This window comes from Macadamia integrifolia, chromosome 1 (genome assembly GCF_013358625.1).
Source record: "Macadamia integrifolia cultivar HAES 741 chromosome 1, SCU_Mint_v3, whole genome shotgun sequence".
Taxonomy (NCBI): domain Eukaryota; kingdom Viridiplantae; phylum Streptophyta; class Magnoliopsida; order Proteales; family Proteaceae; genus Macadamia; species Macadamia integrifolia.
The window spans coordinates 12,706,349-12,719,915 of NC_056557.1; the positions used below are offsets into that span (position 1 = coordinate 12,706,349).

General features: G+C 38.8%; 1 protein-coding gene across 1 annotated transcript in view; it reads right to left on the reverse strand.

Moving 5' to 3' along the window:
• Positions 1-5,716, reverse strand: part of LOC122080896 (nucleolar protein 10) — a gene marked incomplete in the record, with an annotated part of 30,934 nt that extends 25,218 nt beyond the window's left edge. The window contains 4 exon segments of the mRNA XM_042647778.1: positions 1,468-1,559; positions 1,676-1,774; positions 2,603-2,762; positions 5,543-5,716. Coding sequence (XP_042503712.1) covers positions 1,468-1,559; positions 1,676-1,774; positions 2,603-2,732 — 321 coding nt within the window.
• Positions 5,717-13,567: the final 7,851 nt, after the last annotated feature.

A 13,567-nucleotide genomic window follows, 5' to 3' on the forward strand; every position in this document is an offset into this window, starting at 1 on the left:
CCCCCCAAAAAAAAAAAACCCAAAAAATAAGAAAGAAAAAGCAAGAAGTAAACACCGCATTGTTATTGTTTTCATTCAATACTAGATTCCATAGACCTTTTTAACTTAAGGGGTGCATCTTTCTATAACCAAGTTGTTTAATAAGGTTATGAAAACAAGGAATATACCAGATGAATGGAACAGAAGCATTGTGGTTCAAATTTATAAAAATAAAGGTGATGTTTAGAGCTGCCATAACTATAGAGGCATAAAACCAATGAGTCATACTATAAAATTATGGGAAGGAGTAATTGAAACTCACTTGAAATAAGAAACTACTATTATAAAGAACCAAGTCAGCATTATGCAATGAAAGTCTATGACATAAGCCATTTATTTACTTAGAAGACTAATGGAAAATTTTAGAATTGCAAGAAAGATCACCATATGGTCTTTATTGACCTAGAAAAAACTCATGACAGAGTTGTCGAAGAGTTAATCTGGCAAGTACTACAGAAAAGAAATCTTTAAAATAATATGTGGACATAGCTAAAGATATGGATAATGGTGTGGCAACTAATGCAAGAACTATGGGGGACAAGGTAGTGAATTCTAAATTAAAATTGGGTTATATAAAGGATCAACTTCGTGTCCCTATCTGTTTGCACTTATGATTTAACCAAAAACATTCAAAATAAGGTTCCTTAGTGTATGTTTTTTGCTGATGATATTGTTTTGATGGATGAGACAAAAGCAAGGATTAACACTAAGTCAGAGATCAACCTTGGAATCAAAACATTTTAAGATAAGTAGAACAAAAACAGCGTGTAACTTTAGTAACATTATGACAGATAATGATATGGTGAAATTGATGAAAGGGTGATTCCGCAAAGTGATTATTTTAAGTATTTGGCCTCAATCATAAATGAAGAAGGTGACAGATGATGATGTTTCAAAGAGAATTAAAATAGGATGGACCAAGTGGAAAGATGCATCCAAAATGTTGTGTGATTGACGTATTGCTTAAAAAAAAAAATTGTATAGAGCAGTCATACGACCGGCCATGATGCATGGTGTGACATGTTGCACAGTTAAGAAGCACCACATAGATAAACTCAATGTAACTGAGACAAATATATTGAGATAGATGTGTGGCAAAACTAGGAAGCGTAAAATAAGGAATAATCAAATCATAGCTGATTTGGGAGTTAGCTCTGACACATGACAAGTTATAAGGAAGTCATTTGAGTTGGCATAGCCATATTCAACGGAGGTTTTTAGATGCTCACAGAGTTGTGATTTGATTAGGATTGAATGAGCCAAAAGAGTCGGGGGGCAAACCTAAAATGAATCCGGGAGAAGTGGAGAGGAAAGACATGCATAACTTAGGCCTTGTATCATGTATGAAATCAAATAGAGCTGATTGGACATCGGAGGGTATGGATAAATGTAACCGATCCCATTTAGTTGAGATAAAGAAAAATTTACCTGAAAATTTATTATTTCAGAAACCAAGTGTCGTTCAAACTTCAGCGATAGTTCTCGTAGCTCATACACTTTAACTTGCGGTGGATAAATACCTAAATGCAAATAAGAAAGATCAGCATGAACCTACCAAAGAACTAACCATCAAATGTTTCTCAACACAAAATAAACCCACCAAATATAGAAATAAGCACCGAATGCTTTTCAGTACCTGATGCAATAAGATATTCTCCATCAGGAGACACCTTAATTTTACTTGTGGCAGTCACGAACCTCAAGTCCTGGATCAAGTCGAGCCTTTGAATGTAGTCTAATTATTAAGAAAAAAAGCAGGCAACCAAAAAATCTTAGATTACACACACCAAATGAGAAAAGCTTCCACCACTAATCATATGAGTTTGAACAACACAACAGCAGAAGTTTGTTTTGGGTCAGCCCAAAATACAAACAAGCAAAGTGTGCATGGCTACCCACTTGAGGTATAGAACCACAATAACTATCTGAAATTAGAGGTTTTTCATGCTATGTTTTCAACTTTCAAGTTTCCAAAAGAAAGAATAGTTAATAGTTATCACCAGTGAGAGGCACGTGAGTAGTAATAAAAAATAAAATACTTAGATTACACTTAACAAAAGGACCAAAGCATAATCATTTATACAACTACTTGCATCAAACTGAATAACATAACATCAAAAGTCCAATTTGGGTCAGCCCAGAAATCCAAAAACAAGCGAGTGTGCATCACTAATAATTTCAGAATTAGCGTTTATTTCTTCACCCTTTTTTTTTTAAATTAATAACACATAATAACTTAGCATCATGAAAAAAACTGAGAGCATGAATAACTATGCAAGAAGAAATCATAAATAATGAAAAAAGACTTAGATTAGACCCACCAAAGGAACAAAGTTTAGACTACTACTCACATGACATTGAACAACATAACAACAAAAATCAAATTTGGGTAAGCTCAGAAATCTAAAAACAAACATAAGTGTGGAAAGCTACCCACTTGAATTACAGAACATATCAAACTGAAATTAGAGATTTAGATTTTCCAAATTTTAGAACAAAGAAAAGCGTAGAGTAATGAGACATAGACGATACACAAAATTCAACAAGGGCTGAGTAATACTACCTTTGTCTTTGCGAAGAGCTCTCAACTTCTTGGGTGGAAGCCAAGTGGCCATAGAACGTTGGCCCGACACAGAATACATCTTTACGCCATTAATGGAGGTGGACTTCAGATTGCTTCCCTCATAAGCCATGATACACTTTTCTTCTACTTCTTGTTATTTCTGCTTAGAGAGAGAAAATCGTACACCATTAATCATATGAATTTGAGCATAGTAGCCGAAGTTCAATTTGGATCAACTCAAAATCCAAACAAGCTAAGAGTGCCAAGCTACCCTCTTGAGCTATAGAACCAGAATACCTAAAAGAAATTAGAGGTTTTTTTTTTTTAACTATAATTTTCAAACTTCCAAAAAAAAAAAAGATAAAGTTTATAGATGTGAGAGCAATAGTAATACGAATAACTATAGGAAAAATCAGGAAAAATAATAAGACTTTTAGATTAGACTCAACAAAGGACCAAAGTGTAATCACTTAATACCGCCACTTAGCATCAAACTGAATAACATAACATTAAAAGCCCAATTTGGGTCATCCCAAATATCCAAAAATAAGCAAATGTGCAAAGCAACCCAAATGAACTACAAAACGAACATACAAAATGAAATCCTTTTCATTCTTTTTTTCAAAATTTCAAAAAACACAAGAACTTATCATCAAGAGGAACTAAAAGAATGATAATTATGCAAAAAGAAATCACAAATAACGAAAAGACTTGGATTAGACTCACCAAAGGATTAAATTTTAGACTACTACTTGCATGAAACTAAACAACATGACAGCAAAAATCAAATTCAGATCAGCTCAAAAATCTAAAAACAAGAAAAATCTAAGTTATATCTTTTTTTTATTGTTTAATAGTTTACTTACATTTCTAGTATCTAAGTTATATGTAGACTTAGGGCTTATAACAAATTAACAAGGGTAGCGTACAACATCATTCAATGCACACTAGAAAACTTGGGTTAACACTACAAGTACCATTTAGGTGTTCTTTTTGTAAAAATAATTCATGGATTAGATCTAAAAGTTCAAAAATAGGTTGTACACAAAAAATCAGACCAAAAAAACACTCGGGAGGTCAAAACCAAAGTTTCCACAGAGCCAGAAAAAATATCTGGTTTCCCCAAAATTTCACAGGTTTCGACCCATATTTCGGTTTCGACCTTGAAACCCGAGATTCAGAACCTTGGATAAGGTTGACTTGTTGTTGTGGTAGGCAATAACTTCAAGCACAAGCATGTCCAACACACTTAGCATTCATATCTGAATTCCAAAGAAAAGCAAGAATCAAATATCCAGGTAAGGAAAGGATAGCATTGTGCAGTTTAACTGAATAACCATGCCCAACAGCCCCTTACGGTATTGAGTTTGACAGTACTAGGCAGGGAAGTGAGTTTAGATATGATGAGTTGATAATGTATAGTATTTAAGGGCAGAGCTGAGTTTTTAAACTCTACAGGGGGTTCCTATATCCATGATGTTGCTGAAACTAACAAGAACCGAGAAAATGAAAATCCAGATTTCTCAAGAAGGTAATGGAAACTAAAATTCTGCCCCAGTTTCTCCAATGATTTTTCACTAATACTAAGAACCCAAAACGTAAGAAACTGAAAAGGCACAATTTCTGCAAGGCAAAGGCCAATCACAAGTTAATTGAGAAATATGCTAAACCAAAAGGCAAAGATCAAAAGCTCAAACCTCCAAACCCATCTGCTCGCATTTGTTCATATGTTAAACAAGGTTATTAATGCAGTGAGGCGACCGAGGCGTTTGAAGGTCTTTCGGAGTGCTTTGGCGATAGGGCGGGCATAAGGCGTCGCCTTATTGAATAAAGCATTCTTGTGTTATATTTTTTTGTACAATCATTCTATTTGACTCGAATGGCATATTAAAAATTATATAATACCACTTATATGCTAAATAAAGATTAAAGATTCATACTTCATACCAATTCAAGATATTCATCAAAAAAAAAACCAATAAAGTGAATAAACTAAGTTCAAAGTTCATCATCCATCATTCATCAATCATCATCGTAGCATATAATATAAATATATAATTATGAAACAAAATTATAAACACGATCATAGGAGCTAATTTAGTATCTCCAAACATGATGTACAGATGGCAGCCATAATAAATAATCGAACTTTGTTCCATAGGAAAGCAAATTATTGGAAAAACAGAAAGGAATATGTAAAATGCTAAAGGACATACAATCATATGAATATTCATAGTAGTTCCACAAACATGGAAGGTGGAAAAAATAAAGGGGACAACAGTACAACACATTTTGCCCATCCAACAGAAAAAAAGAGCTGCAGGGTGCACTGTTGCAGTGAAGAAGTGAAAAAGTGAAGAAGTGAAGAAGTGAAGAAGTGAAGAAGTGAAGAAGTGAAGAAGTGAAGAAGGAAGAAGATATAACTCCATAACAATAATTTGTGGACAGAATATAGGAGGTTAAATAACTCCAGATCAAACCTGTAGATGGGACTGATATTATAACCGAAGGATGGTCTACTGGGGTTGATTACGCACTAAAATTTTAAGTTCATCCACTGGTTGAATTGAGAGAAACAGGTAGGAACAGAAATAGAAGGTAATGGCAGAATTCAGAATTCATATAACTTCATATAAATTGACCTTAGTCGTAGGATGAAGAAGAATCGAGAAGGAAGAAGGGAGAAGAAAGAAGTTATATAAATTCTGAATTCATAACAGGTACGAACAGAAATATAAAGTAAGGGAAGAAGAAAGGAGAAGAAAGAAGAAGAAAAGAAAAACAGGTAGAGCACTGAGCTCTTACCGTAGGCGTAGGATGAAGAAGAATGGAGAAGAAAGAAAAAGAAGAAAAAAAAAAAAAAAACTCTCACCAGTCACCGTAGCATGAAGAAGAATGAAGAAGAAAGAAGATGAGAAAAAAAAATATACAACAACGTACCTGGAGAGGAGGGTACGAAGCTTCGCCGGAGGCTGCCGGAGAAGAATCCTCGCCGCCGTAGCAAGATTCGAAGGAGGAAGGCTCGCCGTCGGCTGGTTCTTTCTTCTTCACTCTTCAGTTCTTTGTGAAGTGCAAACCCTTGCGATTTGTGTGTGTGAATCGTGGTTTTTTTATTTTTTCTGGTTGAGTATTCAGTATTAATTTAGCCTTGATCCCATGCATCTCAAGTGTATTTTTATTCATACACTTGCCAATCATGAATAACATAGGAACCTATGTAAATTAGTTTTAAAAAATAACTAATAACTAATTTCTAAAAGGGTAATTTACAGCGCCACCCCCTGGAGAATGCCAGTATTATAGGAACACCCCCTCACTTTCACCAAATTAGACTCAGACCCCCTACCGTCAGTCACTGTTATGGAATATACCTTATATGCTGATGTCATCTATTATATTTTTCTTTTAATACCAAAATACCCTTTCTAAATGTTAACTACCTAAAATACCCATTTACGGTATTATACCCTGTTCCCCAAATTGAGACCTAACCCATTCCCAATCTCCGTGAAGAGCAGCGGCGATCGATCTCCGTGAAGAGCAGCGGCGATCGATCTCCGTGAAGAGCAGCGGCGATCGATCTCCGTGAAGAGCAGCGGAAGCGGTGATAGATGGCGACATGGAAGGAATCACGGCGGAACTTCTAAAGACATGGGGTTATGGCAAGATCGATACTTGCAATCTCCAAATTGATTTCATCACAACCCTTCCGGCAAAGGCGACAACGGCGGATTTCATCACAACCCTTCCGGCGTTCCTCAAGGCTTTTCAGATTAGCGGCTACGAACCCCCTTCCGGCGACTACGGCGGTAGCAACAACAGAGATTCCTTCACCTCGGCTCTGATTCCGATCATCTCCAAGGATATTGCTGTGATAAAAGCTTTAGATCAAATGGGGAATGGGAAGATCGGTGGTATAGAGAATAAGGAGAGAGAAGACAAAGGTTTCATTCATGTGGATGCAAGTACGGCAATTGAAGAACAGCGGCAGCGACGACGAACGAAGCCGTGGAGGGACTTGCGGCGACTCGCGGAGCAGGCTTCTTCATCCTTTCATTTTTGGATGTGGTTTTGGCTGCACTTGACGCCATGTTCTGCAAGGAAGGGTCACTGGACCCAGAAGTGGTAAAGGGGAAAATAGTAGTGTGCATGAGCGATGAGAACTCGGATGTGGACAAGGGAGTGCAGGCACTCTCGGCAGGGGCTGTGGGTATGATATTGGTTAACTAGAACGGTGTGGTCCCCGAAGCTCACATGCTCCCTGCGTCACATTTGTCACGGTCGGATGGTTTTGCGGTGTACGATTACATAAAATCTACGAAATCACCTACGGCTAACATCTCACCGGCTACGACGGAGCTAGGGACGAAGCCAGCACCTATGATGGCCTCATTCTCTTCCGAGGGACCCAACATTGTGACTCCCGAGATTCTCAAGCCCGACATCACTGCACCAGGGATGAGCATCATCGCTGCCTTCACCCAAGCAGTGGGGCCCTCCGAACTTCCTCACGATACCAGACGGGTTGCCTTCAACTCTTTGTCGGGAACTTCCATGTCCTGCCCTCACGTCGCTGGTGTTGCTGGCCTTGTCAAGACACTCTACCCCCATTGGAGCCCCGCCGCCATCAGATCTGCCATCATGACAACCGGTACCCATATCTCAGATTACTACTCTTGAGGGTGCTGGCCTCTCATGAATTTTCTGATTCTTCTTTATTTCTTTGTAATGTTCAGCAATTACAACGGATAATTTGAGGGGTATTTTTGGGATAATAAGATAAGGGTGTTTTACTTATAAGGGTTAAAATGTCATTTCATAGCATCACTTAACAGAGACTGACGGTAGGGGGTCTGAGTTTAATTTGGTGAAAGAGAGGGGGTGTCCCTATAATAATGGCATTCTCCAAGGGGTGGCGCTGTAAATTACCCTTTCTAAAATGTACATAAGGCGCATAAAGGTGGCATAAGGTCTCCTAAGGTGCATAAAAGCGACGCCTTATAGCGCCTTAGTGGTTAATGCAGCCGCCTTATGTGTTACACCTGATGCGGTCTACTGCCAACCGCCTTAGCATTTAGGCGACGCCTTAATAACTATATTGTTAAACTATACACCTGTAAGCATCTAAAGCATAAAACAATAACCAACAGTATTCATGGGCTTGTTCAAAAGAGTTATTCAGTGGCTGCAACTGGGGCGGTTGCAAAGTGCAGATCCAGTTTACCAAAAAAATTTGTCGTTGTTGAGGGTATAGACAGTGCAATCACTTCTTAATTCAAAAAATCTTATTCCTACTTGGACAGCAAAAGTCCTCTTCTTTCATACTTCACACCTATTAATATAAAATAGTGTTAGGCTTTTGGGATGGTCAGTGAGAGTGTGTACAAGAATTTTTTATGAGAGTGTTCACAAGAATCTGCACAATGCACTTCTTTTTCCCTTTTTAAGAAATAGGAAAATGGTTTATATAGGGGAGTGTGGCCCCTATGCCCAGACATATGAGGGGTGAAATGAAGCCTGTGCCACGAAAGAGAAATGAATCATATGTAGTGCTTCCCCATACACTCCCATTGGCCCTTGTGCACACACTCCTACTGAACATAATTGAGAAATCACTGAGTCGGTCTAGTTTGGCTGGCTAGGAGAGTAGGAATTGTTATTAAATGGGCTGCAATTCTAGGACCACAAGTGCAAAACTATAAATTCATGTTTCCTCTGTTTTCAGGGCTTGCTCTGCACTTGCTTAACTGGTAGAAGCCATTGTGCTTAGATAGATATCTATTCTTTTATTCTCCTCTTCTTTTTCTCCATGGGAGGAGCTCAAGAACTGCAACTCCAGGTTGTTGGTGAGTTTATTTATGGCTTTCTGATGCGTGCACAAGAAGGGAGGGAATAAGATAAGAAGAGGGATAATAGGATAAGAAAGAAAATAGAGAAGGAGATGGAAATAAATAAATAAAAAGAGATAACAAGAGATAAAATATAGGATAATTTGGCCTTGCGGACTAAGCCGGCCTATTAGGACGTAGCCGCCCTCTTCTAAAAATAACATCGAGAGATAATTTAAGATTTCATTAGTTGCTTCCATTCTTTTGAAAAATTATCCCTATTTAAAGTGATTATAACAGTTATAATAACCACTAATAACTTACTAACCACAATTCCTACTAATAAACAAAAACTAACCCATATCCCCACTAACCCATTACTCCTATCACGTTGTAACTCCTCCCCTTTCTTGTACACGTAACACTTTCCCTCCTGTTGAATCAATGCATGTCATATATGCTTTCAGTGGTACTGCAAGAATATTTTTTTTGTCATATTAGAATAAGTAACAACCACTTCATAGATTTGGACAAGATTGGGTCTAGGCTGTTTTTCCATACATAGAGTAACTCATTCATACTCTTGAAAGCTCTATATTTATATGATGCTGCAGGATTATCCCAACTAAATGGGCTATTTCTCTTTTCAGCTCTTTTCCAACAAGGACCCACTTTATGTAGTTCGATCATAATGAAATTATGAGGCATCCAGTTTATCAATTTTATCTGCAGAAAAATCTGTAAGAAGTTAAGATGAAGAAACTGATATTTCATGTTTTCTATCAATCAATGGTGAAGGCTGCAGGGAGTCTTAGGAAACATGAATATTATATTAGAAAAGATATTAAAAAGAAAGCAAGCCTTCAATGCATCTGAAACACAAAGGTGATATGTTTATGCTTAATACAAATGCTTTTAGATGTTGGGAGTCACTTTCTGTGTTGTACTAATCTTTCCTTTCTCTGTTTCTTAATGATTCAGAAGCGCAGGCACCAAACCTAGCCAAAGATGAAGCTGTCATCACCCAAGTCCCAACCCCCACTTTCTACACCAAAAAGGGACTATAAGTGGTGGCTCTTAATGGCACTTTACATATTCTTTGTTCTCTCTGGCCAGTCCATTGCAATTCCTCTAGGGAGACTCTATTATATCAAAGGTGGGAATAGTAAATGGAATGCAAACAATTGTTGTAACTGCAGGCTATCCATTTGTTCTCCCCCTTCTAATCTACTTCTACTATAAAGCTTCTATCCCAAACCATACCGATACTTCCAACAAGAGGTCACCCTCTATCATCACCCTTGTACTCCTTTTCACCTTCTTTGGCATATTCAGTGCTGGTGATAACTTGATGTATGCACATGGGTTGTTATATTTCCCTGTCTCTACATGTTCTCTTGTTTGTGCAACCCAATTGGCACTATTCCCCTATTTCATCAACTCCCTTAAGTTCAGTCCTGTTCTGCTTAATTCATAGTCCTCCTCACCATCGCTGCCCACTCCTTGCTCTCCATTCTGAGTCCAATGGAAACACAGGAGTTACAAAGGTACAATATGCAATCGGATTTTTATGCACCTTAGGTGCATCTGCCCTGTTCTCTCTATTACTTTCACTTTCCAAACTTTCATTTGAGAAAGTTCTGAAAAAGAAAACAAATTCTGTGATATTGGAGATGCAAGTATACCTAGCAATAGCTGCAACATGTGTTTGCTTGGTGGGCCTTTTCGCTAATGGAGAATGGTGGAGTCTAACAGGAGAGATGGAGCAAATTGGAAGGGTAACTTATGTGATGATCTTAGTTTGGACTGCTGTGGCATGGCAAGCTTTTACTGTTGGTGCACTGGGTTTAATATTTAAGGTGTCTTCACTCTTCAGCAATGTCATATGTACAGTATCTTTGCCCATTGTTCCAATCTTTGATGTGATATTTTTTCATGAAAAAATGGATGGGGTGAAGGTGGTCGCTTTTTTATTTTGGCTATCTTGGGGTTTATCTCTTACATATATCAAAATTATCCCAGAAATCAACCACGATTTCCCCCCTATGATTTTGCAGTATAGAAGAAGAAGAAAAAGCAAGAACGAATGGCAAACACGGCAAAGATAGAGAGAGAGGGAAGTTCTCAGAATACACCTACTTGCAGGCGTTTTTGCTAGGTAGTTCTTTTACCAACAACGCTTGTTGACTGATACTGAGGGACTGGACACCAATACCGCCTACAAGCGGTAGCTTGCGGCTTGTGGCTTGCTTGATAAGGGAAAACAGAAGACATCCCTCAAAGCCCCGATAAGCTAGTTGGGCAATCCCTATGTTTTAAAATTACCATAAGCTCTTAGCTACTTTACTATAAAGCTAAGGGGTATTACTTGACTGAAAGAGTACTCATATGTTCGGTTCCAAACCTCGAGGTAATCCTTCGAAGAATATTTTTTGCTAGGTATTCGTTGGTGTCCTCCTTTCGCTTAAACCCTAACGGGCCTACCCTTCCGATTAACCAACTATAGCTGGGAGTAGAAGGGATGCTCCTTCATCCCTTCGAGAACAGGACAGGGCAAGAAGAGAGAGACCTGTGACAGAGGAGGTAGCGTCTCAGCCTTGTTAGGGTTCCTTGTAAGTGTCTCAGCCTTGTTAGGTTTCCTTGTGAGTGTCTCAGCCTTGTCAGGGTTCCTTGTGAGGGAGGAAGGTGGAAGGGACTGCATAAAAAAAAAAAAAACAGAGAGAGAGAGAGAGAGAGAGAGAGAGAGGGAGTCGAACACTCACCTAAGATTAGAGTCGATCTCCAACTACGATCGATTTCCACACTAGAGCAGCTGGGAAGCTGGGAAGAAGACAAGGTCAGTGAGAGACGAACGGAAAAGTTGGAGAGGGTTTTGGCTTTTGCAGGGTGTTTTATCCTGTTTTATCGGGAATAAGATGAGAATTCAAGTTATAAAAAGGAAAAAAGAAAGGGTGAGTGGTAGCGGCGCTTAAGCTTCCGAAAGTTGTAAACAACTACTTAAATATCAACTGTTGATCTTGTTACAATCCCAGTTACCTTGTAATCAAACCAAAAGAAAAAGAAAAGAAATAAGAGGAGAGAAGAGAGAAGAGAGAGGTACAACCGAAGGAGACTCCCCAGAAGATGAGAAGAGACCTGCGATCTTACTAGAATGGTTTGATTGCAGGTTTTCCCTAACCTTAATATTCTTTCATAAGAATGAAAATACAAGAATACCCCCAAGACATAAAGAAGTAACCCTAACTAAAAGTACTGGGCTAATAGGACAGAATTGACTCTATCGGTCCAAGGAACTAGCGCTAATCCCGATAGGGATTAGCGTTAGTCTCAACACTCCCCCTTAAGCTGGAGCATACACATTACCCATGCTCAGCTTGATACAACTATTACGAAAACTAGGAGTAAACAGAGACTTAGTGAACATATCGGCCAACTGATCTGACAAAGAAACAAAAGGGGTCTCAATCAGCTTCTTCAGAACAACATCACGAACAAAATGGCAGTCCACCTCTATGTGCTTAGTCCTCTCGTGGAAGACAGGGTTGCTAGCAATGTACATCGCAACTTGGTTGTCACAATACATCTTCATAGGCTTGGTCACGGGAAATCCCAACTCCAAGAGTAAAGATCATAGCCTCATCAACTCAGTAGTGGTATGAGTCATAGCTCTGTATTCTGCTTCTGCACTAGATCGGGCAATGGTAGTCTGCTTTTTACTACGCCAAGTAACCAAATTACCTCCAACAAATGTACAATAGCCCGTAGTAGATCTCCTATCACTAACAGAACAGGCCCAATCATCATCAGAATAACCAATTAGTTCTATATGCCGATTAGGATGATAGATTAACCCCTTTCCAGGAGCACCCTTCAGGTAGCGAAGAACACGAACAGTAGTGTCCCAATGAGCTTTTTAAGGAGACTGCATGAATTGACTAAGTACTCTAATAGCATAGTAGATGTCCGGACGTGTTATAGTAAGATATATCAACTTGCCAATCAAACTCCTATATTGATGCACATCCTGGAGGGGTTCACCATCATAAACCTCAACTTCTGGTGAGGATCCATAGGAATATCAACAAGTCTGGAAGCAAGCATACCAATATCAGACAAAAGGTCCAGCACGTATTTCCTTTGAGATAGACTAATCCTTGTCTTGCATCGGATCACCTCAATCCCAAGAAAATAAAGAAGTAAACCTAAGTCCTTGGTCTGAAAGTGTTGCTGAAGAGAAGCTTTCACTTCAGGAATTCCTACCTCATCATTACCAGTAAGTATAATATCATCAACATAAACTACCAAGACAACCAGTTCAACACCTCTACAAATGATCAGAATAATACTGAGAAAATCCATAAGTAACTATGGTAGCACTGAACTTGTCAAACCATACCCGAGGGGACTGTTAAAGTCCATAGATAGCGTTGTGTAAGCGACACATATGACCTTTATTCTCCCCCTAAGCAACATAACCAGGAGGTTGCTCCATATACACTTCTTCTTAGAGATCACCATACAATAAGACATTCTTGATGTCCAACTGAAATAAAGGTCAATCAAAGTTGACAACAAGAGAAACAAGTAGACGAACAGAGTTCAGTCTAGCAACCGAAGATAAGGTCTCAAAATAATCAACTCCATATGTCTAAGTATACCCCTTGGCAACCAGACGGGCTTTCAACGGCTCAATAGAGCCATCAAAGTGATAATAGTGTACACCCAGCGACACTTTACCAAATCCTTATCAGGAGGTAAATCTACCAGACTCCAGGTACCACGACTCAAGAGAGCATCCATTTCTACATCTATGGCAGCTTTCCATCTAGGAATAGTTAGAGCATCATTATGGGTGCGAGGAATAGGGTTAGTAGAAAGTGACAAGGCAAGACCATGGATGGGAGAGGGAAGATGAGACAAGGAAATAAAGTTATCAATAGGATACACAACTATAGATTTTTGAATCCAAGAACGTATACATTTCCTTTGAGCATTTGGTAAGTCATCAGGCAGAGAAGGAGGAGGAGCTTCACCAGAAAAAGGCAACAGTGGAGGAAGTTAATCATCTAGAGTATTGATTTCTCCACTCAAATGTCCAACCTTCTTCTGGCACTGATAAACCTGTAGAGGAGGTGAG